This window comes from Solea senegalensis, linkage group LG16 (assembly GCF_019176455.1).
Source record: "Solea senegalensis isolate Sse05_10M linkage group LG16, IFAPA_SoseM_1, whole genome shotgun sequence".
NCBI classification, from domain to species: Eukaryota; Metazoa; Chordata; class Actinopteri; order Pleuronectiformes; family Soleidae; genus Solea; species Solea senegalensis.
Window position 1 is genome coordinate 6,552,155 of NC_058036.1, and position 25,792 is coordinate 6,577,946.

General features: G+C 39.6%; 2 protein-coding genes across 3 annotated transcripts in view; both read left to right on the plus strand.

Annotated features, from left to right (window-relative positions):
* plekhh1 (pleckstrin homology domain containing, family H (with MyTH4 domain) member 1) overlaps window positions 1-9,816 on the plus strand; it is a 48,877-nt gene extending 39,061 nt beyond the window's left edge. For both annotated transcript variants that reach the window (XM_044047623.1, XM_044047622.1), the window contains exons 20-30: window positions 1,940-2,116; window positions 2,688-2,785; window positions 2,878-3,055; window positions 3,874-4,029; window positions 6,197-6,294; window positions 6,453-6,594; window positions 6,679-6,821; window positions 6,946-7,075; window positions 7,707-7,790; window positions 8,410-8,556; window positions 8,691-9,816. In XM_044047623.1, the coding sequence (XP_043903558.1) occupies window positions 1,940-2,116; window positions 2,688-2,785; window positions 2,878-3,055; window positions 3,874-4,029; window positions 6,197-6,294; window positions 6,453-6,594; window positions 6,679-6,821; window positions 6,946-7,075; window positions 7,707-7,790; window positions 8,410-8,556; window positions 8,691-8,843 (1,506 nt within the window). In that variant the 3' untranslated portion in view covers window positions 8,844-9,816. The remainder of the gene's footprint in view (window positions 1-1,939; window positions 2,117-2,687; window positions 2,786-2,877; window positions 3,056-3,873; window positions 4,030-6,196; window positions 6,295-6,452; window positions 6,595-6,678; window positions 6,822-6,945; window positions 7,076-7,706; window positions 7,791-8,409; window positions 8,557-8,690) is intronic.
* Window positions 9,817-13,315: 3,499 nt separating this feature from the next.
* The window catches only part of slc25a21 (solute carrier family 25 member 21), an 83,070-nt gene continuing 70,593 nt past the window's right edge, over window positions 13,316-25,792 (plus strand). Inside the window, exons 1-2 of the mRNA XM_044047919.1 lie at window positions 13,316-13,517; window positions 13,635-13,730. Of these exons, the coding sequence (XP_043903854.1) occupies window positions 13,661-13,730 (70 nt within the window). The 5' untranslated portion in view covers window positions 13,316-13,517; window positions 13,635-13,660. The remainder of the gene's footprint in view (window positions 13,518-13,634; window positions 13,731-25,792) is intronic.

The window sequence follows — 25,792 nt, forward strand, 5'->3', positions numbered from 1 at the left end:
TCCCACTCGCTTTTGATTCTCCCCTTCCTTTCATCCTTTTCGCCACCGCGTCCCCCTTGCCCCGCGTCCCTCACTGCGAGGCTCTGTTCAAAACGTCATCCGTCCAACTCAAAGTTTGTGTCGCGACCACAGCCGCCTCCTCTTCTCCTTTTATCTCCCGCTCGCTCATGGATGCACTTCGCGGTCCTCTTCTTCTCTCCCCTCCTGCTGCTAAAACCAGATCAAAGGCTTAACGAGGGCCCCAGCTCATTAAAAGTGTGGAAGAGAGATAATGGCCTTGATTATCTGCACTGATTGAGGCTAACCCGTTCCTCTGGTTTACAGCCAGTGTGAAAGGAGCTTTCTTTTAAGAGGAGACATGGGAGGTCAGGGCCTTCACAGAGTGACAGCAATGGATATGGAAGCCACAGGGTGGGGGGAGGTGGAAGGGGATCAGAGCTGAACAGGGACTTAATAGAAAGATGGCAGATTCCTCCTCCTCCTCCTCCACCTCCTCCTCTCTTTTCATCTCTCAGCGCGCCCACCCAGAAGCCCCCACTCTGCCCAGCTCACGCTTCACAGCCCCAGCAGCTACAGTAGACATGTAGGATTGAAGGGTGAATGGGTCGGCTCTCTGTTTGAGCAGTCAGCCTTAAAAACACACGCAGAGGAGTAGCGTGAATGGAGGCGACATGCGTTTCAAGTCTATGTCTTTTGGCCATCGCAGTGAATTACAACAAAAATAACCATTTATATATAATTTCCTCACACCGGTGATCTGGATAAACTGAAGAGAGGCTAAACCTCTATTCATTTTCATAAAGGTAGGGCTGGAGAGCCTGGAAAAATTTTGAATTCAAAAGTCCGAAGCTACGCCGCCAGAGCACAGGAACGTGCAACACAGATTCACAAGCTCTGCGCAGCATCAGTAACTTTCAGTACTTCATCAATTAGCATTTAGCTTTGTATTACTAGAATAGGTGTAGTAGTTTTGAAAAATTGTGCTTCCCAACCTTGAGAAATATCTTCCTTCTTTTCTTTGTCACGTGCCCACCAGTGACACTTGGTCCTGTTAGCGTAACTGTTAGCAAAGATGGCGGACACTGTTTACTTTCTGGGAATGAGGTCCTATCCCCCTACGAGTGGGTCTAAAAAGTGCGGAATTGACAATTTCAAGGTTCGGACCAATAAAGAAATATCTTTATTCTTTTTTGTTACGTGCCCACCAGTGACACTTGGTCCCAGGCTTGAAACTGCAACGCTAATTCCGCACTTTTGAGATCCTTTTTGTTTTTTGGATACTCAGGGAAAACTGAAGTTGGGAAGCACAACTTTTCAAAAATACTACCCCTATTCTAGTAATACAAAGCTAAATGCTAATCAGTGAAGTATTCCTTTTTGTTTTTTGGATACTTGTTCAATTGACAACATGATGTAAAGTTAACCTACTTGTCCAGTCGAAACAGCGCCACCATAGCATCACTTTGCAGCCCTTTCTGGGCGCTCAGTTGTGGCCACCGTTCAAATGCGGCGCCGATGGTCACTCTGGTCTTGGATCGCTCTGCATCAGCCTTTTTCTTGGCAGTAGCTTTCCCAAAAAACGTCTCTTGTTTGCAACCAACACCTGTTGTTGTCACCTTTTCTGCTCTAGCTCTGGCGTTGTCTTCTGAGCATGCGTGATTAGTTCACAAAGAGGTGTACGCACATGGGGGGAGGGAGTTCAGATGGCGGTTCGACTGATGCATCATGATCCAATTCATTATGATTGGATGGTGTTTTTACAGGCCCGTCTGTTCCACAGCTGACTCACGGTGCGTTAATCAATCAAGGATTTTAAGCAATACAGTAAAGAAAACCTGATTCACTGCTGCTTCCAGTTTCTGGTGTGTGTTTGCCTCCACCTGCTGGTGAACCCGTGCATATGTTATTGAAATATCACGTCTCGTCTCCATCGCCGCAGTCCTGCCAGCTCTTCATCAACGTGCTGGTGGAGTCTCCGTCCGTGGATTACCACACGTCGCTGGCCCAGAACGCCCTGCAGGTGTGCCTCACCCACCCGGAGCTGCAGAACGAGATGTACTGTCAGCTGATCAAGCAGACCAACCACCGGACGCCGCACAACTACTCCCTCACACAGGTCAGACTGACACGGTTGAAATTGTGATGGATACATTTGTTTTATTTATTTTTTGATGATTTACTTATTGAGTTTTAGCCTTTTATACAACAAATACTCATTTACAAATGACACGATAACATTTCCCATCATTCTGGGGAATGTTGTTATGATATGTCTAAAAACAACCATGATATGTCATTATAGGTTAAAGGAATACTTCACCGATTTGCATTTAGCTTTGTACCAGTGATACTTGGTCCTGTTAGCGTAACTGTTAGCCAAGATGGCGGACACTGTTTACATTCTGGGATGAGGTGGGTGGGTGTGTCTAAAAAGTGCGAAATTAGCGTTGTGGGCACAAAATAAAGATTAAAGAGTATTTAAGTAATACAAAGCTAAATGCTAATCGGTGAAGTATTCCTTTAAGGAAATGTCTTAAATTATGTTAAATTTAAAAAGTAATGGCTTCACTGATGATAATGGAACTATATTTTGAATTTTAGATTACAGTACCAGAGTTGAATGCTAATGGCTGCAATTTTACATATTTTATATTTACCTTGTATTCTCCTTCTACCTCCTCCTGTAGTGCTGGCAGCTGTTGTCTCTGTGCGTCGCTTTGTTCCTCCCTCAACAACATTTCCTCTGGTATCTGAGACAATACCTGCAACGCAACGCCGACCCAAGGTGAGCGAAACTCGACTCAACACTGCGCAGCTGCCACTTGCTGCGCAGATATACTGTGCATGTGCGGTATTTACTCTCTTCTCTCCACACAGGAGTGAGGTGGGGAAGTATGCAGTGTACTGTCAGAGATCCGTGGAGCGGACGCTGCAGAACGGAGAGCGCGAGGCCAAACCCTCTCGCATGGAGATCGTCTCCATCCTGCTGAGGAACCCGTACCACCATTCGCTGCCGTTCAGCATCCCAGTCCACTTCATGAACAACACCTATCAGGTAGCACATATTCTCAGAAACACGCACACACACACACAGTCATCGCATTGTGGACTGAAAACAACATGTCACAAAACACACACACACAAACCTGAGGGTGAATCCGATGCCAATACATGACGTAGTGGTTAAAAATACCACAAGACAAGATCATTTGTCTTTCTTTGAAGTTACCATGGAGACGGGCAGTTTTTAATCCTCCATCCTGGTGAAGACAAGGTGAATGACAATGCTTAACTCTCATTCACTCGTGCGGAGTAAGCTGAACATTCTCTTTAAACCACATAGATGGATTTTGGGTCCTGATGTTTGTGAAGTGAAGTAAAGGGGGCTTTAATAGAATATTTAAGGGTAAATGTTTCTCCCCTTTTAGATAAGTTATTGTAATATACAGATTGAAAATGAAATAGATTGATTTAACCCCAGAATATCTTCAGAAAGGCTAAAAGCATTAAACTACTGTGATTGGAGTATAGACGTCTTAGAAAAGAACTTAAATAGCACTAAATATTTATTGTATTGATGAACTACTTCTGTAATCACCTTCACTCACTTTTCATTACAACAACCTGGTCCTTTAGTCACAAATATCTCATCTAATATAACAGCATTGTTCTCAATAGTTTTTCTAATAAGATTTAAAATACAACAAAAAGTCCTCTTATGCCCCCTAGTGGTGTCCATAGGGTCCTGATGTGTCTCTGCAGGCTCAGGCATTGACCTGCAGATGCCTCGTGTCTCAGCCGGTCGTAGCATCATGTAAAAGGTTGCTGTGGTTCTCCAGTGCTTCAGTGTCGTCTCCGCGTGTCCTCCCATAGGTGGTGGGCTTTGACGGCTCCACGACGGTTGAGGAGTTCCTCAACACGCTGAACCAGAAGATCGGCGTGAGGAAGCCTCAGCTGTCCGGCTTCGCCCTCTTCACCGACGATCCCTCAGGCAAAGACCTGGAGCACTGCCTGCAGCCGTCTGCCAAGGTACGAGTGCGGGTCACTGAGGCTTCTGGCTGTTCTGCGCCCAATCCAACCAAAACATTAGTCTCACGTTACCTAATAATGTAGTGGATCAGTAGTGAGTCGTTAAGGGCTATTTTCAAAAAATTTACGCTATCCAAACTTTTATAGATTTGACATAATTCCTTTTTCCATTTTCCAATAAAAACTGTAATTTAATTCTCCACAATAATAAAGTGCGGCTTCCAATTTATTCTATTTATAGTTAAATGTTTGACCAGCTCATCAGAGGTGGGTGAGTCTCAAATGCCAGAGAAATACATCTTTTAGCCCCCCTATGAAAAAGGGTGGGGCTATATGAAGTTTTAACACAGCTTTTTCAAACATCCTAGTTTTATTTTTTTCTTCCATTATTTGACTTTTCACATAGAAAATCAAGTCTAATCTATTTTTGTTCGTTGGCATGATGCTTTCTTAAGTGACGCCTCAAACCCTTACTGAAGATTTTATACTGTGTGTAACAGTGCAACAGTGGTTTGTGCTAAGGCTCAATAAAAAGGTCCGTTCTTAAGGGGGCTAATCATTTTGACCCTGGTAGTTTTTGTTTTTTGTGAATATTTGAATAATGGAAGCCTCCATGTTTATTTCTTTATTTTATTTGTTGTTTCACCTGCACTGACCGGAGATGTGTAAAGTACTAGAGACTAGAGAGGTAAAAGTTGAAGTACTTCAGTAGACGTTAAAGTGTTCTTTAAGCACCACACTTAAGTGGAAGTACTAAAGTATTCAACATTTTTTGTACTTACAAGTAGTTTATTTTAAAATGTACTACTCAAGTTCTGAAAGTAAAAGTAGAATGAATGTGTTCTGTACTTATTAAAGACAGCAGTCAAAAGTTTGAATATCATATTGTTTATATGATTTCAAATGTTTAGCCCACCCAGCGTGACATAGGCTTTATGATAGCCAGCTAGCTAACGTGAGCTAGCTGCTAAGTTGTTGTTCTTTTTGTTTTTTTAGTTTAAGGAAGGACATTTTTTGTTTTTAATTTTTTGTCTTCACCTCTAGTGAACATTCTTTTTTGTCTTTCTTTATTTACCAAAGCATGTACAAACAACAAGGCTTACGGCTAGCTGCTAAGTAAACACTGCAGCATGTCAGGAACAGCAGTTAGCTAGCTACTTAGCCAGCGAAACTCACAGGGGACATTTTAAAAGTTCCAGAGAATTACAAAAGGAATTTGGACTTCTTTAGATGCCTGCAAATAAGAGATTATTATGATAAAAGAATAAAACCAACATTCTGTCTGAAGAAGGCAACAGTGTGATAGATATTCTGACTGATGCCTATAGAAGCAAGAACCAAAATAGATCAGAATGAGAACAACACAGGATACATTCAAGCAAACTGGGACAAAGAACTAAACATAAAATGTCTTACTATAGGATCAATTTTGGGATACAAGATTCCTAATGATGTTGTGGTCCTATATTTTTGTATAATTGGTCCTCACAATTATGAAGAACTGGTATAAAACGCTCAATCAGTGGATGGATGGGGTGAAAGAAATGTATTCAATGGAAAAGACGACTTTTCAAACTACTAAACTAAACGGGACAATTACAGTCAAGGACAAGATGTATCACAATATTACTAACAGAGGAACCCCCGTGTTTTTTGTTTGTTTGTTTGGCTCGAGGGTTTGTGTTTCACTTGTCCCTGGAAAGATGTTATAAAAAGAAAATAAAAAAAAGGTGCAATACTTGCACGAAGAGTGATGCTCATTGCATGCAGAATTAGGAACTGTGTACAGTTTGAGCTACCCCTGTGTGCCCCCTAGTGGAATGCTCCAGTAACATTCATTGAGAACAGAAAGTTTATTGTCCATGAAGTCTGGATTATTTCGGTATTTTCTTTGAAATATCTGTGTTGCAAATTCTCAACGTGAGGGATTTACATCGCTGATTTGTACTCGTGTCTCCACAGACACAGCCCAGCATGGCTAGTGCTCATGGTACAGACATTACTAATGTTGCTGAAACCAGTTTATTTCAGCATTTGAACCAGTTCTAAGAAAGAAAGAGAGATAGTAGCTGATTTTTTTTTCATTCTTAATTCAAATTTGTTAAAAATTCATTTTAAACATGAACTTTGACTTTGACTTAAGACTGCTTCGTTTGCCGTTTCTCAGATCTGTGACGTCATTTCCAAGTGGGAACAGGCTCTGAAGGAGCTGCATCCTGGGAAAAACGAGGGCACGCGGATCGTTCGACTGACATACAAGAACAGGTCGGATTCCCGGCGCCTTACGCGCGCGGTGTCATACACTCAGCATCTTTAAAGCATCTGTTTTACAGGCCACACGGTCACAGCTGGTGATGTAATCTGTGTTAAGCCATGTTCACCTCTGGCAGGAATTCTCCTACAACCTCCTCTCTTGTTTTCAGACTGTGTTTCAGAGCTCAGGTGAAAGGAGAGACGGAGCGAGAGCGCCTCCTGCTGGCCTACCAGGTGAACGACGAAGTCCTGCAAGGCCACTTCCCTGTGAATAAAGAGCTGGCTCTGGAGGTGGCCGCCCTCATGGCACAGGTGTGTAGCGATCCATGTGCTATCATCACTTATACTGATGATTTTTTGTGTTCTTAAAACCAGCTTCTTTTGATGTTACTCCAGGTTGAACATGGTGATTTGGAGCGACCTCCTGCCGCCTCTCCCTCCAGTTCTCCGCAGCCCAAATCTCAGCTGATCCTCCTGCAGGCCTTAGAGCGATTTTACCCCAAACGCTACAAACAGGACTGCAGCTCAGAGCAGCTCAGGTACGACAGACACCACTGATGTACAAATAAATGCATCATTTACACGTTTTCATGCCCAGAAACTGGAAGCTCGCTGTCGTCACACATGCAGAAGTCTAACTCAGTCTGACTTTCGTTCTTGCAGAGATCTTACTGAGCGTCTGGCCACTAAGTGGTCCATGCTACGTGGGTGCAGTGCATCCGAGTGTGTGAGAATATATCTGACCGTGGCTCGCAAGTGGCCCCTGTTTGGAGCCAAACTCTTCAGTGCCAAGGTAAATAAAAAAAAAAAAAGTGTCCTCACTTCTCTCTCACTAATATTTATTTAATGTTGTGCTCTTTCGCAAATCTACTGTCCCAGATCTTGGGTCGTGCAGTTGCAGAATTTGCTGAATTTTCCAGCTTTTTACTTCATATTTATGACGTAACATACGCAAAACAATGGATTAATTATATTAATCCGAGAGATTATCAAACTGATATCTGAAATTGGCTGGTTTACCAATTCTATTTGGCAAAAAGCGGTTCCCCATGTAACAAGTTTATGGAAAACAGGTGTAAATATGTAGATATGTGACTATAGAGTGTATAGGTCATAATTTATGATGCTATTATTTGTGTCAAAATCTTGATCTGAATGGTATCATGTGGAAATATTTAAATAGGTAATGCACTATCCAAGTGTGAGATTAGTGGGATTAATTCAATTTCACCTAATCCAATTTTAAGGGAAATTCAGTGGTTATAGCAGCAAGTGACAAAAGTAAAAAAAAAATAATAATAATAAAACAAGCAATGAAACATGATAAATATCAAAGTATAAAATTAGAAATGATTAAGAATCCACTTTATAATACTGAGTGTCTGCTGGTTTGACTTCCACCTGTTTTCTCCTGTTGTCCACAGCCGGTTCCCCCGTCCACTGTTGAGCAGAGCCAAGTGTGGCTGGCCGTCAATGAGGATGGACTCTGTGTGCTGGATTACGCCATGGTGAGCTTTAAACTTCACTCCCAATCAATACTGCTAAAAAAAACAAAACACCCAATTAAGGATGAAGTAAACTTTGTTGTTCAAAGGTCACGGGACAGTATCTGTCTGTAACTCTAGTGATGTTGGATTAATATAACAAAATAACTGATGATATTTTATATCCAGACATTCTCTGTCTCAGAAACAGAAGGGAAGTTTGATTTCCAGCAACTTTACTACTTTGAGGGGACTCTTTATGTATTTCCGTTTTGTTTTATCCTACATTCCCTTCCACAGCAGCAGTGCTCGGCTGGAAAAGCCGCAGTTTTTACCCTGCGGTGTTTCAAACCCCTGAGAAATCAGCAGGGAAACAGAACAGGCAGCCCTCCGATGTTGACATTCTTGACCCAGTTGCAATATGTAGACAAAATATGTTAAAGTGAAGTCATTTCCAGCAGCCAACGTTGATCCGTCTTATTCTTGGTCTGGCGAGCGGCTTTGCTCGTGCACAGAGCCAGAGAGTGAAAATCACAATATGTCGCTGAAAATGATGTCAGGCTTCGTCACGCTCAATTTGCCCAAAATGATTTCCTCCAGGAATTCTATTTGGAGATCGCCAATAAAAATCCATTTGTTTCAGCACACGCTGGTCACACACTCCTACCAGTCTGTGATTACCTTCGGTGGCTGCCGCGACGACTTCATCGTGGTCACGAGCCAGCAGAGGGAGCCTGGAGCGGGCAAGGAGAGCGTGGAGAAGCTGGTCTTCGGAATGGCGAAACCAAAGGTAAAACCAACGTTCACCTTCTTCGCGCTCGCTGGCAGAGAGACTCGCTCGGTTATGTTCGGGAAAAGTATTTCATCTTCCATCCCATTTTTGTGCAATTTTAAAATCCTAAATAAATCTGCGTCTCGTCCCAGATCCTGGAGCTGACTCTGCTCATGGCCAGCTACATCAACCACTGGACCCCGGGCCTCCCGTCCGCCTCCAACCAGCCGCTCGGCCACTGGGACGTGGACAGCAGACACTTTCCCGCCATGAACTACACCACCAAGGGCCCAACGCTACTGTGAATCCTGCAAGAATAGCAAGACTGTGCGACGTCAGTGCACTCTCAGTCTGGGTTTTGCCGTCTGACAGTACAGGTACGAGAGGATTATTTAAGTGTTTCCTTAAATAAACATTATATAGGATTAGAAATGTCCACTTAAGTCTGGTCACACCTTCTTTTTTCCTCAGACTTTTTTGTTCAGAGTCTAAAACTCAGCGTTTGTGTGCCACTGTCACGATTCTCACTCATACTTGACAAAGAATTAGAATCTGAATACGTTGAAGAGGTGCCATGCAATTAGGAAGTCACTGATTGGCATCACTACAGATTCATAAAGCTGAGTGTCTTCTGTGGGTTTAATCCACGTGTAATCCCTGCTCTGATTTAGGGCTGATAAAATGGCTTTCCATGTTGAGATTTAATTTCACGGCTCAAAAATGACACAGTTTTCTAATCAGTTAATGTCATAGATACAAGGGGTGAGGCTGCTTTTTTCCTCTTAAGGTCATATTTAAGTGACCTTAGATTCCTTTACTGTTTTATCTATGTGAACGTTAATATTCCGCTCTTTTTTTTTTTCCTCAAATGCAACATTTTCATATTCAGGTCACTTTCAATTATCAATGTTTGTTGATAAAAAACACATTTACACGTTTTCATAAAGAGCTACCAAAAAAAAGAATATTTGAATGACTTGAACTGTTTTGGATCAAACCACTGTTGTGCTCGTGCCCGTCGTTATTAGTTATTTATTTGATTTCCAACGTTTTTAGGCTCCTGCGTAAGAAAAACAATAAAATAAAAGGTAACGGTTTCCGCAGCTGACGTGTTTGAACGGGAAAACTTCCAGGTTTGAGAGTAATTTAAGAGCAGAGGATGTCTGTTACTTTACCTGTGCATGACTGTTTTTGTAAGATGGTGTCTGTACTGTACGTGTGTGTCTGTGTACGTGTGTGTGTGTGTGTGAGGTAATAAAACACATGGTACATCTTCTACATTGTTTTTCTTTTCTTTTTTTTGTACCTATTTCCCTGTTAATCTTAGTTTATTTTACACCTAGATTTCTTCATAGAAACAGAACTTAACCTCAAACATTTAAATGCTGCTTTGATATAAATGCATTAGTTGGAATATCTGTTTTTCTACCATGTTGTGCATAAATGTTGATAATTATGATTAATGTAATAGAGAGCCCTTGACACATGTAAATCAAAAAAACAGTTACTTTTTTATTAGTAGTTTAAGTGTTAGGTATAGTGGGATAGGGCCATGTTGCATCATACTTTATTTTTAGAGAGTATTATTTCTTTTCAATAATAAAACATTACAATATGGTATCACTGCTTTTATTTATGGCTCTGTATTAATGTGATTTTAAGTGGCGCACGTTTATATTTCTGTGGTGAAAAACAAAGATACTGTTACCGTTTTTGTCTCGTCACTTGGGCGCAAGCTTCTGAGGGATCACAAAAAATGTATTTAAAAAAAAAAAAGTATAATATGTGGCCACAGTTTTTATAGCACTTCAACATTTGAAGGGTTCAGGAATAATGGGTGTTCTGGAGAGCAGTCGCAGCTGCAGTGGACACTTCTGCCAGACAAACGATAATCTAATCAGGAAACGCAGGGTTTATGCAACAGTAACACAATTAATATTTTTAGTCAAAGAAAGAGAGCGCACTGTTCCTACGCCACCTAAAAAAAACCTTCTTTCATTCAACATGTCCATAAAGTAAATAGTTACGGTCTGTGCTGGTTGTGCGCGAACTGCCCAGCCGACATGTTTTACTGGAGTTGAGGTTGCAGGGGTGGAAGCTGCTCTGCTTTTCCTTAGTCGAGGAGGTCAAAGTGGTAATGGCATTTTCCTGCCACATAAACGCTGTAAATCCCACATTTTTATGGCTCGTCTGAAGCTCTTGTTGTTCCATAGCTGCCCGCGTACAATATGAAAGTCTCATTAAAAGCCTCGCAATGAACTTCCTTCACATTGCTCATCAGAAAAAAAAAAAAGAAGTAAATTGACCCTGCTGCTGCGGCTGCTAGGCTCAAACCACATGCTTTATAAGAATTTAAATCCAGTTTCATTTAAAGTAAGAGATTCCAGTGTTGTGGTGCATATGAGAATTCTGTTACAGTCAATTACATGCGTGTTTTAGAACAGAAAAACAGTGTGAATAGGCACACGTGTGTGACAACCAAATATCCACACCTGAAATTACTCTGACACGTCTGCTGTTATGTCACTGAATACACACGACTGTATTATTGATGTGAAACACTGTACAGCTGAGTTCAGTACTTCATTAATCCCTGAGGGGAAAGTGGTGTTTCTGTCAGTGATGAGGATGAAGAGGGAGGCAGTAAGAAGAAACATAAAACGATGTCTTGCTCTTAAAGATGTGTTTTGTCTCCCTATTCTCATGTTTATCTATTAGATATATATATATATAGATACATAGATAGATGCTAGTTAGCTAGCTAGCTACCGAGCGATAGATAGATGCTAGTAAGTTTACTAGCTGTGATAGATAGATAGATGCTAGTTAGTTAGCTAGCTACCGAACGATAGATAGATAGATAGATAGATAGATAGATAGATAGATAGATAGATAGATAGATAGATAGATAGATAGACTGCTGATTCTTCATCCTGATATGAGTTTAAAATTAGTATTTTGTATATTCTTTTAAACTGATTTATGGTTTAAATCTGCTTTGACTAATCTGTTAGACTGTTCCATAATTGAACACAAATACTTTTTAAAGTTGTCCCGGTTTAGAGGGTTATGTATTGGATTTTTATTTCTTTTATTGTTTTATTGTATTGTAGTTTTATGGTTGAGGGTTTCAGTGGCTCCAGAAAAAGACACAGCATGTTACATTTTTAAATAAAATGCATTTTGTGACAATGCATTTGACGTCCATTGTGCCTTTAGTAGCACATTCATGTCCAAATAATGTTATGTAATGCTTGCACATATTTACAATGCTATGTCTTGTGTGTTTTAAGTATTGCCATGACGCTGAGAGCTACCAAACTCATGGTGTGTTGTATTATGCAACATCCACTCTTCACTTAAAGGCACAATGTGAAATTTTTTTTTATCAACTTTTAATAGTGAAGTTAAATGTTGCAGCTGAGAAGAGACTATGTAGCCTTCAGTTAGCGTCAAAAGTATTTTATCTTTAATTTCCGCAAAAAAGAAAGTGAAACTAACTTTCACACACTGTAAGAGTTAAACAGAGTGGATCATCACAGCTGACATGAGTTAGGATGTGTTTTTAGAGTAACACCAGTAAATCTGAGAGAAACACTCTCTTGACTCTTTTTCCAGTTCTTTCTTCAAACAGTCAAAACATTAAATGTTTCCTGTTGACAATCTAAAATAACTCTCTCAAAACGTTTACAAGTCAACTTACAGATCTTTATGAATGACGCATGTGAAACAGTTTGAACATGGACTTCATGTTACATAAGTCAAGGTTGGAGAGTGGACACTGGGGGTGTTTTGACTTTATGTAAGACCACCATACTTTGCATTCCTACCCCCAAGCTATACAGTACATTTTGTTCCAAGGGCTAACATCAGCCCAGAAGTGCTTTCAATTCTCTACAATTGATTTAAAGTGACTGGTTTTTATTTTTGGTATTAAATGACTTCAGGCCATGTTATATGAGTTTGATTATTTACAATATGTAAAAAGAATTAAAAAGCATCGATATATATACATAAAAAATTAAAACAACAAAAATAATATGAGCATAGGGCAATTGTGTAGTGAGTACAAAGTACTAATAAAATGATAAATTGTGCAAACTGTGCTCAATTGATTATTAGTCAGAGGTCTCAAACTTGTGCAGCCCCACCCCCCATTCAATTTAATGTGGCCCACCACTTATTATAAGTCATAATGATGTTTTTTCTAAAGTAACATATTCATTTTGCATCATAAAAACGTTATTTCGAGCTTTATATTGGTCCACATCAACACAGACACTTTTATTTTGAAAATTCTGCAAAAACCTCCACCGATACAGTCATTTTAGACCATTTATTAACTATGAAGCAGTTAATTAATTTGCCATTATTAAGACATCCTTGTCCAACTGTGTGACAATAATCGTTCACCCAAAAAGAAGAAATAAACAGGCCACCATGACTCAGCTAAAATGCTTATGCTGATTTTTATTTACATTTTTACACTCTGTGCATAGTGAAGTATGCATTATACATGTGTCTGACATTTCAGTGATTTTTGACCAGTATCCAGCGGTTACTGATTACTAGTTATTATTAGTTTGTAGTCAAAATAACAAAAGTCTTCAGTTTCGAAATACTTGCAATTTCCCCCAGGGATTAACAAAACTTTATAAATTCAAGAACGAAGCTCCTTTTCTTTCACTGATCAAAAGTGGAAATATAAAATGACCTTTGTTCTCAATATGTGACTGTTTGATTTTCATTGATCACTAGTTGTGGGTCAGGGTTAAATGTAGTCTGTCTGTACTATCAGGAGTTTGTGCTGTGAGGAGATGGGAGGGAGCGCTTGAGGCACTGAGGCTAATTGTTTCCAGAGCTAACCTAGCCTAGCCTAGCCTAGCTTAGCTCTCTCTTCAGTGTTGGCTGCGGCTGTAGGAGCTGACACACGGGGCGAGAAACGACCGACAGACCGCGCTACAGAGCAGCACAGACGGGTAAACACTCAGCGACAGCCGCCTCTAGATAAACCGTCAACGGTGGCTCTGTTGACTGAACACAGATAACAGGAAAAAAAAAAGTTGTTGTATAACAGCACATGTGTTCTTTGGCAGGACCGTGAAACCATCTCTTTACAAAAATGACTCCCACGAAACCAAAGAGTCTTCTGCGGGAAGCTTCTCATCAGATCATCGCCGGTGGATCAGCTGGTGAGTCCAACCGTTGGCGAACGTAAAAAGTTGACTCTCATGCTTCAGATTACGCAAGAGGTTTTCGTTGGAGTTACACGTTAACGTTTACAACGCGAGCGTAAATGTTACCCATGTCCTCCTCCGCTTTACAAGTTCCGCAAAGAAATTGGAGTTTCTTATTTGGAGTGCGCATGCGCGGAGTGAACAAAGAGTGAAAGTCCACACTGCGCATGCGTTTTGTTGGCATTTTAAAATGAAGCAAGTCAAGTATGTGAGTGGTGATTATCACATGGCTTCAGCAGTGTATTTTGTGTCATTTAACCCTTGTGGCAACAATACAGCAGCATATTTAAAGTGCTTTAATTACGTATAAATCAAAAGAGCAGTTTTACCAATATTCCTACTGGATTTTAGAGGTTGCCCTGCCCTCTAATCCACTTTGAACTTTCCGAGGACTCCTCTTGTGCTTGCAGGAGTGTGCCAATTTGTTCAAAGTCAAAAGAAAAAGTACCAGAAGCAAAAGGAAGTTACATAACCCGCTGAAGTCAGGAGATTCTTGGGAGATTGTGAGGAGGAGCTTGAGTGTGTGTCTCTATGACGGCTCATTCAGCAGCTCAGCAGGAGAAAGTCTGGAGTCTCCTGCCTCCTGCGTTTTTAAAGCAGGTTGTCAAATGTAAACGCAAACTCTGGGGGATGTCCCCCAGCAACTTTTCCTGACACTATCAGGAGCTCATGTCTGAAAAGGGCGATAATATTTCTAAGAGTTACCATTTGATACAATACCATAATACCTTAATATCAGAATATGCCTGAAAATGCACATATCTGTACTTTAGTTTATTTGTATTTCGAGCAACGTTTATTTTTACTCTACTACATTTCCTAAATAAATTGTGCACTTTTACTCCACTGCATTTCCCCTAACTGTCTTTGTTACTCGTTGCTACCAACATTTAAAATCAGAAGAAGAGTTGGTAATAGCTCTTTTCTAGTCTTGATGAGATAACATGGGGTTAAGTGTCTTGTGCAAGGACACATTTAGACTAGCTCTAATTGAGAATTGAACCTACAACCTTCCGGTTGAAAGACAACTCGCCCTACCGCTCAGCCTCCATTGTTCAGTACTTACACCTCACTTTGTAGTGAATTACTTTTGATACCGAAGTACAGTAAAAGTAAAGTCATAATACTTTAAGACTATTACTGAAGTGACATTATAAAAAGTGCCTTCAACTTCTGCCATCGTCAGTAGCACATTCCTGCTTCGTGTCTCTCGTTGAACCACATCCCAAAGTTTGTCGTCATGTTTCGTGGAATCCAGTTTGCGATGACGTTGAGTTACTCACAAGTTGCATCATTTGGGAAGTAGACAGTTTGAAGCTGGTAAACATAGTTGTTAACAGTTTGAAACAATACTCAGACAGTCTGTGTCAGTCACAAGATGATTGATTGGTGTTACGGAATCAAAGGCATGCCAGCAACAATTATTTTTAATTACTAGTTGAATTTACCATCACTAGCCCGGACACAATCCATGTTGGGTTAATCGACGCATGTTGTTGACACCAATTTATGACTACCACCTTTGTGCCTCAGCAGAAGTTCAGATTCATCAAAGTATTTGATGTTTTCTTGAGTTTGGTCCAGACCTTCACATTTCTTACCCTGATCGAGGAGTAGAACTTGGCACGGTGTCTTCTGCTGTTGTAGCTCATCACTCTACATGTTTGAGATGGTTTTTTTTCTGCTCACCACAGTTGTAAAGAGTGGTTATCTATTACTGTAGCTTTTCTGTCATCTCCAAACTGTATGGTTCTGGTCCTCCTTGTAGAAGCCAGTGCTTACTGTGAGTAAAAACACTACATACTGAGGGAAAGTCCAGAAGAGATCAACAATTTCAGAAATACAGTTCTCAAACCAGCCTGTCCAACACCAACATGGGGAGTTTTTGCTTTTACAAAGACCACTGTTTTTCTAGTTTTTCCTGTTTTTTTTTGTGTCAGGTGTCACTGATCGCATTAATGACGGCTTTGTTCAGGTCCTGAAAGTTGGGACAGTGTGACAGTCAACCAGCATGCACTTGAGGAAACTGAGGAAGCTAAATGGAACTCGCCTATCATTATTTTGACAATTTACACCTGTGATTTTCCTACCGTGACCTACTGGCTGCTATGCAAAGAGCCCATTTAATAAAGAAAAGTCTTCTGCACAAATATGGAATGTCATTATGATAAAGTAATGTCTTCAAAACGAAACACTGTGACCCTCAGTTGTTTGTGACAAAAAACCTTGAAGGACAATATCAGAGACTAACAAGAGTCAGAGTGTATACTATGGTGAAAGATAACTACTCTACCTGATTCCCAAGGTCAATCTTATCCCAAAGTACAACAGTTTTTCTCAATCCTCATCCCCAGGCGTTTTAGATGATTCCCTGCTCAAACACAGTGGAGTCAAATAAATCGGTGAACATTTGAATCAGGTAAATCTTGGTTAGTCATATTGTTTTCACAAATAATATTACAAATGTTAATATCTATTGAGCAACATTTTAAAGATGCTAGACCACTGTGACCTAATTCACTATTGGGTCACACTACTTTTACCGCCGGCAACATCAAATATTATTTTGAATAGGTAAACCAGCCACTTCAAAGCGTCACAACTTCATTTTCTACATGTATTATTTCATAAATCTAGTAAAACAACTTGAAAACTTTAGAAATTTTATTTTGCGACACATAAAAGATATGGAAATGAGGTAAGCCGTGGTGGAAAAAAACCAAAAAAACAAACAAACATGTTTGTATTTTTGTAATATGACTGCCGACCGCAGGTGGCAGCACTGAGCACAGAGCAGCATTGCGGTTTGAGTGAAGAAGAAATGGCGCGCGATATGTAAAATGTTTGCTCGTCGATGGCGACCGTTGGACGTGGAAACTTGTCTCTTTCGGGGATTATTTTGCTTTTAACGGACTTTTCAACAGCTTCATACGGCTACACAATGCTACCAGCCACCTGGTGAGTTTATATTTTTGTTAATTCTGTCCCTCAATGGATAATATGAACGGCTGAATTGTGTCTGAGTCATGTTGAAGTTAATGAGGTGGAAACAGTTCACCTGTGCTGCCTGTGAGATTTCACCTATGTCCTGAATTTTTTGTTTTAGTTTTGTAGGTTTGTGGAATGATTTGCTTCATGAAGCTAATGTTGAATAGTATCGTCTTTATACCCGGTGGTCATTTTGTTAGCTTGCTAGGCTAACCGCTTTCCTAATTGTGGCTATGTTAATGCACATTGGCATGGGATTTGTGAATAGTGTTTTCGTGTGGAATTTTAAAATTCCAGATTTTGTTCCAGTAATGTTTATAAATACTCTGAACTGTGCACTTTATTTGTAAATATGGCAAACAATTGTGTCTGCATTCGCAACATGCTAAGAGTTAAATGTATAACTACTGTTTCTGCAGTGTGTAATATTATTTAAAAAGGTAAACTTGCTGGTCCACCGAATGAAAACACCTGTGTGACCTGAATAAATATAATGACCTGTTACTGAGGAAACATGGATATAGTCTAGTTTAATTTTTGGTTTGGGGGCTACTTTTTCTTAATTAAAATGAGGATTTATCCCCTCATTAAGTAATGTATACCAGCTGTTTTAAAGCTACAGGGAGCTTCTGGTGCAGAGCATTTCTATACATTTTTTTCAGGTATGACCTACCTCAGCACTTTTCTTGTGTTTCGTGTCATTGTTTGCAGTCTGTCTCTTCTCTGTTGTGAAACTGTGACATGCAGTCCGCTGTTTAAAGGTTAAAAGAGTTGCTCGAGATGCCAAGTTGTCGTGTTGCAGTCTGTGGTTACTGAGGTCTTCACAGTTGTCACTTACTACGTACATGCATATTGCAAATGCAGCTTGAAAAGGGATCAGTGTTGGTTGTTCTGCACATTAGTTTTGTTTTTCAATGAACTGATCATAAAGGTAATATTTATTATTTTATAATCTCAAAATGACTGCAGTTAACCCCCTTCCCCCCAGTACTATAACACCATCATACTTGGTGGAGTTGTTATGAGAGACAGTGCAGTATGTTAACATTAATTTAAGTATTAGTTTATCAACAATCCAGGTAATAGTGAGAGATTTGTTGTTTAGATGAGTAGATAATGTTTTCAGGTGGACAATAAACCATGCAGTTAGAAAAGAAATTATGCATTTAATTACGAGTGTGAAGTTGTGAACCCAAATCAGAAAGACATTAGCACTGTATACTTGGAAGTATTTGTTTATTTATTGCATCGAGATCACATGTTTTCCCTAACACTGCGCTGCCCTAAAACGAGCACTCCTAAACTATAGTCGTCATCCTTATAATTTATGTTACAGCTGTGGTAGACATTTGTTCATACACTCAGTACTAAATAGCCTGTCTGTGCGCTCTCATGCTGTTGATGTTAATGGCTTTGACAGCATCAAAACATCATGCAAAGTCAAACATTTTTTTTGGACAGTGTGTACAGTGTATCACAGGTGTTTTTCTTCCTGTGGTCCCAAAAGTCCAATATTTACCTAATTCTCTCCAAAGCTTTGCTCACTGTTTGGTTTATTACGAACTCACAGTGGCTCTGGTACAAATTAATGTACACAAAAAAAGATAATGGGGTTAAGAGCAGAAGTCTGTAAGTTCACTGCAAATCCCCCTTTGAACCAACGAAATTGAAATTTAATGCACACTTGTATTGTATTTGTATGCAGGTTTTTAAAGTAAAATGGCACATTTCTTTGGGCAACATTTGAAGCCATGTTTTAATTTTCAAAATTAATTTTACTGTCAAAGACAGATTTTAGCTCAAGTCGCAGAGGAAGTTTCTAAAGAAGTACCTGGTGTAGTTTCTGCTTTGGTAGCAAAGCAAGCTTTGTTATTGGACAATTGCATATAACCTTTTATTATTTGTCATAAATTATTTTTTTATTCAATTATTTACTGTAAAATATATTTAATAGCAGTGTGTTTTAGTCCTCAATCCTTCAGGTGACTACAGTAAATTATATTGTGGCGTAATTATTATAATGGCCTTGACATGACACAGGTGATGTTTGTGTGACATATTAGGTGTCACATGTTCCTTCTGTTTTCACATCACAAGCCTCCGGGGTCTGACAACCTGCTGTCCTGAGCCCACATGTCTCTGGAGGCTCTTGTCTCACCAAGGATGATTGACACAGGTTTTATAGAAGAGCTGAATGACTTCAGTGTTTCTCCTCACACCCACCCTCCCCGTTTTGTTTGTTATTTTTCTATCTAGATGGTCTTTTATTGACTATATATTGAGTATGAAGAGGGCAATGTCTTAAATTTATGTCTAACCGTACGTGGTCAAAAAGTAAATTATGGGGAGGGGGAAAAAAATGCTGCATTTGCTTTCACTTTCTGTGGTGCAAGTTGACACCGTTGACTGAGCGTTCAGTGGTCTGCCTGAGATCTGGGTTCTGAGGAATCTTTTTGCTTTGTGATAAATTGATGGTGCGTGGGACCTACTGTGTTGAGAACCTGCTGGAATATTGTTTTAGTGATATCGGAGAACACTATTACTCTGTCTAGTGGTTTTAGATCTCTGTAATGGTCAAAAACTGATGCTTGATGCAGAATGGCTGACAAGAAAAAAAAGATGCATTAGATAAATTAGTCTTGTTGATCTTTGCCTCTTGTAAAATTGAGACACAAGGTGAGCGTTGTTTTGCTTGCTGTAAAGAGTCACAGAGGAGACCTTACATAAGGACTGTATCCCCCAGAGGGCAACTGAAGGGCTCATAGTGTAGTCATACAAATGATTTAAACAATTAAAATGGTTAAACACGAATGAATATAAGCAACATTTACTCAAGCAAAAATATGGAAATGAATATAGTAATAAATAAAATAGTCATATTTGAATGATTTCAGTCTCAAAAAGCTTTTCCCTGCTTTTCTCTCTTATGTCACTGTAAACTGAAAGACTTTGTTAAAGAGAAAATAATTATAATGTAATCTGTTTTTATTATTTTATATACAATAAGTGAAACATACAGTATGTGTGGCATAAGTAGCAGAACTTTATTAATGTGACATTCATTGTTTTGTCCACAAGGGGGCAGTAGTTGCATACTGTATGCGTTCATGGTAAAGGGCTGTTACAACTTTTTAGTGATTGTGTTTCAGTAATAACTCTTGTAACCGTAAGACCGTGGTGATACGTGGGTGCTGTGAAGAGTGAGCCCCTCATAAGTAATTGTGTGCCGCTTTAATTTAAAATGTGAATTCATAGAACACACAGTCGTTAAAATAATGTCATTGTGATTGAGTACGCACGCTGAACCGAATTTAAAAAAGTAATTCTATCTAGTTACTCATTCGCTGCTGTAATGTTTTCTCTAAGCTCTTTGTTATGTCCTTGGTAGATGCATTTTAAAGGGAAAAAAATATCCATGAGTAAATCGATCCGTCTCCAGCAAATGGACTGTAACGACATGAGACAGACTCCCTGCATGTGATTACTGCAGCTCTGCGTCCAGACTGTCAGAGACTCGCTCGCATCTAATTGGTTTTAAACAGTGATGCTGAAATCAGTCGGGAAAGAACAAATAAAGCCACTTAGCCTAAATGAAGGAGTGGAGGAAAAGGGGAGAGGGGAAATCAAATAAATACACTGTGTGTGTGTGTGTGTGTGTGTACACATGTAGGGGGCTATCCATTGACAAAGACTGCAGTTTGGAATTTTTTTTTTGCGATTCCCGAGTGGCTGCACCAATCACAGCCGAATTAGGCCTAATATTTATTTCCAGAAACAATTGTGCATGTTGGAGCGGGGCTTTGATTGAACTCCCGGCGGACATGTTGTAGACAGATGTTTAGATGACCTCATGTTTGAAGTAATGTTGATTCTGGATGGGGTGCTTCTTGGCCTGTTCCTCTAAATCAGCTCCCCATCTTTCTCTTTTTGGGTCTCGTTGTAGGAGGGCGAGCAGAGGCTCACGTCTCTCATATTTATTATATTCTTTGGCTCACATTAAATATTACCCATTTACATTTTCGGTTCCATCTTTGACAGACACACGTCTGTGCATGCGGGGGTCGTGGATGGCTTGCATATAATGAGCCATGATAGTGCTGACGGACGGATACTTAACAGGACACATCTGTCCATGGTTCCCTTTTAGAATTGCCATCGATGCAGCATTTGAAAGGAGCCTTCATAGATTACTAGAATTTACTAATCTGAGTAATTGTGTATATTAATCAAAATGCATTTCTACTTTGTTTTTAACGAACAAATGCAAAGCTGTGGGGTGTGTCATTACAGTAACCCCCTCATTTAAAATAGAAAATTACAACACACCAAGCAACCCTTTAAATAAACATACAAGATTTATTATGTCTGTCAGCTGGGCTAATTAATGTGAATGATCACAGTGTCATAAGAAATTAGTGGAATGCAAACAGGCCCTAAGTCTAATGGAAGGCTATTTAAAGCGACACAAATGCCTGGCATGATCCCAGAATAGATAAAATGGTGATCATAAAATATTTGTTGTACAGTCTCCATGACGCAGTTTAAAACAGACATAATTTGTCACATGTAAGCTAAAATTAAATTTTATTTTATTTCAATATGTTTCTAAATAAGAGGGCTTAGGTTCACTGTTATAAATGTAAAAAGAAGAAATAAATATCCAAGCAACCGCTTGATTTAAATGCTGTAATTGACTTGTTAGCAGAATAGCTGTGAGTCTTCGTTAGGAACCCAAGCGAGTACAAGCTCAGCTCATGCTCCCTTGCAAAAGTCAGGCTTTTGGTGCTGCTGTTGCTGTTTGGCTGACTTCCTGTGCAACAATCAGCGTAACTAATGACCCCATTTTGACAGCAGTGTACGATGAACACTCAGTCATCCAGGTCGGATGAAGTCAAACAAGTCCCTAATGGCTGCCTGTTAAATCAGTAGTGTCTGAGGGGCATCTTTGTGGAAGAAAACTTTCTGATATGCTAAAACCATCGGTTTAAAGAAAATGTGCAGTTTTAGTTTTGATTTATCGGTGACATTTTTAACTTGTAATGGTGGCCTAGACGGAACAGCACATCAAAAGTCTGGACTGAGCTCTAAACTGTGTCCCATTTCACTGAGGAGCCTGTGAAGAGACATGATGTACGAGCAGCTGCCTCGCCGCCGACGTTATCTTAATGACATGATTTATGAAAACGGTTCACTGGCAGGGTCTCCGATCGTAGCAGGAGAAGAGTCCATGCACGGACACACACAGAGCCCAGCACTGCACTCCAGGGACTTCACTGTCCAGGGGGTTAGTGCTGCACAACTGCACCAACAATGCCATGAATTCATTATTGTGTATTACTGTAATACAGCTATTATTAGACGACACAGGCCTTATACTCTTTATATTTTATATAAGTTGGTTTCAATTTAGGTCTGCAACAAATAATTGATGACTAAATTAATTGTCAACTATATTGATAATTTATTAATCTGTTATTGTTTTGTTTTTTTAAATAAAACAAACTCTGATTTTTCAGCTTCTTAACTGTGAATATTTTCTGGTTTCTTTGTTACATAACAAAAAAAAAACGGAGTAATTTTGGTTTTTGGACAAAAGATATTTGAGATCATTTTTTTGGTCCAAACAACTAATTGAGCTAATTTAATAATCAAGAAGGTAATCAACTGATGTACTGATTATGCAAGTTGCAATCCTATTTTGATACTTAATTTATTTAATAAATAATAATAAATAATTATTGAATAGTGTATATATAGTATTACTATAATAGTCAAATGTTAGGGTTTTTTTTTTTTTACAATACAAAGGGAACTTTAAACCCTACAGCCTCCACATAGCATAATGCTCTGTCATCTTTTGGCTTTGCATTAAAACCTTGACCTAACTGGAGACAATTGTCAGAAAAATTGGATGTTTGCTGTGTTTTGTTGGACGGATGTCGCACATTGAACAAATTTGCCATGAAAATGCAAAGTTATGTCATCCCGCTGAGCTCCATCCTAATCTTACAAAATCATTGATTTAATTTTGTAAATGAAAAGTCAATGCTCAGATTAATAAGTGTACTTTAGCCTATTAAATATTATTTTTATGGATTTAGAGTAATAGTTTTTGCTCGATGATTATAACCAGTCACGGTCAATAGTGCTGCTATTATGTTTCAGAATATTATCGTCAATTAATTTCCTGTTCAGTCACGGCAATACACACACACACACAGGTCATATATGTGCATGCGAGTTCCTAAAATAATAATAATTATAGTGTTATGGTTCGTGTCTGTTCGGGAGGATAATTGTGATTGCTCAACATTGGAGTTTTTCCTCTGGATCTTTGCCTTCTATCTACAGGTAATAATTATTAAAACCACGACACTGCACTGCGGGATGCCCAGTAGTGCTAAGTTTTAGCTCATGTTGAAAAGTGTTTCATCGCATCATTGCATGATTTCATACAGCAAACAAAAGCCCATTTACACCTTGCGTCACAGCATTCCAGTATAGTACAGGTCATTATTCTATGTGCACGGGGCGTATTCAAGACCAAAAAGAAAAGAAAAGGGGTATTTAAAGCAAGTGCTGAGATCACCCGGACATTTCATTGTAGGTATAAAGGCAGACGTAGCACGGCACATGGCAACAATAATAAAACTGGGATGGAGATCAGCTCAACAAGCTGCTTAATTGACCGGTTAGTCCAAGTAGTCGAGGGGCAAAGAGAGACTGACCCAGTAGGAAAGTAAAAGTTTACAGTTGCGAGAAGTGTGTGTTTGTTTTTGCTCGCATCTGTGTTATGTGTTCGTGTAAAGGAAATGGCTGTGTGCTGTGTTTTCTGCCGCGGAATGGTCAAGTCGTGTTTGTTTGTTTTGCATGCATGTGAAAAATTTATACCCGGGAAATTGGATATAATTAAGTGTGTTTGTGCAAGACATGCATACGCACACATAAGAAAGTGATGTATTTATGTGTAAGCGTGTGTGTTTTTTACAGATTTATTTCTAAAAGTGAAAATGAGCGCAAACCCTTCCTATGGTGAGCTTCTGTCAGACATTTCTGCAAACTTGTTTGAATGTTTGATATACAAATGTGCTGCATTCAGGGCTCTAAAAATAGTAGGAAATTTGAATAGCAAAAAAATGTCGAATTTCTGCTCAGCCACAACATACACTCTGTTTATCCTCCACCACGCTGTTCCTCATGATTACTGACGTATGTTGAAAAGCCTTGGATTAGACGTTTAACCTCACGCCCTGTATTAGGTCAGACACATGGGTCTGCTGCACTGTGGTGCGAGTAACCGCTGTATGGGCTCATAATGCAGATTTTTCAGGCTCACCGGTTTTTGATTTTTTTGTTTAATAGTTTTTTGTTTTTGTTTGAGGAAATCTTCCAAAAAAAAAAAAAAAAAAAGTTGAGGCCAAAGCAAACCTCATGTTGTTTCAACAGAATTGTGATACACAATTCAAGAGTTCAGATACAGTAATTACAAACCCTCCATGCTCCTGCTATATGCACCAACGTATAAATAAACATAATAAGTACTGTCAAAAAACAAAAACAAAACCAGACAAGCCCTGAATTACATTGCTGTTTCTGTGCATATGTATTTGTCTGCATGTGTCTGTGTGTAAGGATGCGTATATTGTCTGGATCTATGATTTTCTGGAGGAGCTGGAATTTTACAACACAGGTTTTTACAGTAAGTCCCAGCTTAAAAACTGTCACCCTCCCCCCCACCACCACCCCCTTTTTTTTTGCTTTATAGTCAGGAGACGGGCTTGCCCGCTTTGGTTTAACTCTATCAAGATGAACAGCATTTGGGCCAGTACAGTAATCATAATGTAATTTGTTGTGCTCATGGGCCAATTTGTGTGGATTGGGAGGATGTATCCCATGCCTAGTGGCCATGCTTGAGCATGTCCCGGAGCAAGGCTTTAATTAGGGAAGCTTAAATTTATAGACACTTTGTATTATTTCTGATCTTGAGTGGTTGGAGGATGACACACCAGAGAGAGGGACGTTGGCGCAGGACGTGGAAAAAGCTGATAATGAGAAACAAAACTGAATGAAAGGTTATATTGCGAATGTGTTTACCAATTCATTATCATTTTGAAAGCAAAGAGCTGTGCAGTAAAATGTCACGGCGCGGAAAAAAAAAAAAAAGAGCTTATGGTTCCGTGTGCACCAGTTTGGAGCACTGTGTTAATATTTATGTTAGTAAAGGAAATATGCTGCTTCTGCACTATAAATTTATTTGGTTTTGTTTCCAGATTTTATTTTAAAAAGAGGAACAAAACCACACTTCAAAAATCTTGGCATTTATTTCTTGCTCAGCTATTTAATTAGGATTAAAATGTTTTGCCCTGAGACCAGAACTTGATCCAAATATGAACATTATGACTCAGACTAGATTGACTAGAGGGCAGAAGAGAGCCACGTTTCATTCTGTTAATCCTCCTCCGTTAATGTATTGAGTTAAAAGTTTGTACTGTTCCCAGTGGCACTTTTAGCAGTAAAGTATGGTGATGTTAATGGATTTTAAGGGAATCCAAAGATGGATAACTTTGCTGATCCCTTCACATGTATGCACAAATGATTCCACTCAAGCGAGACATACAGCTCTCAAAATATGAGATAATCCCCCCACATCTGTGTTTAGTTTGCCACAGGTATCATTGGAAATGTTAATATTTCCAGCACAGCAGTCGCCGTTGCACATTTATTCTGAGCCATCGCCAAGCTTTCATTCAGCGCACCGATTCTTGAAATTGTTTCACCCCACACCGGGATCCAAATCATGACTCAGATATGACACACGGCTGTTTTTTCTATGGCCTGTGTGAGTTTTAAAACAAGAGGTCGCACTGAGATGTGTTTAGTAGACCAGAGACCACACAAGGCGCCGGCCCAGCAGCTCTGCAGCGTTTGAAGCAGGTCCACGGGGAGAGCAGTGGCCCGAGAAATGCTACGGAGGAAGGTTAAGTTATCAGCGGTCTGACAGTGAGCGCTCAGCTGGGCAGCTCTGTAAT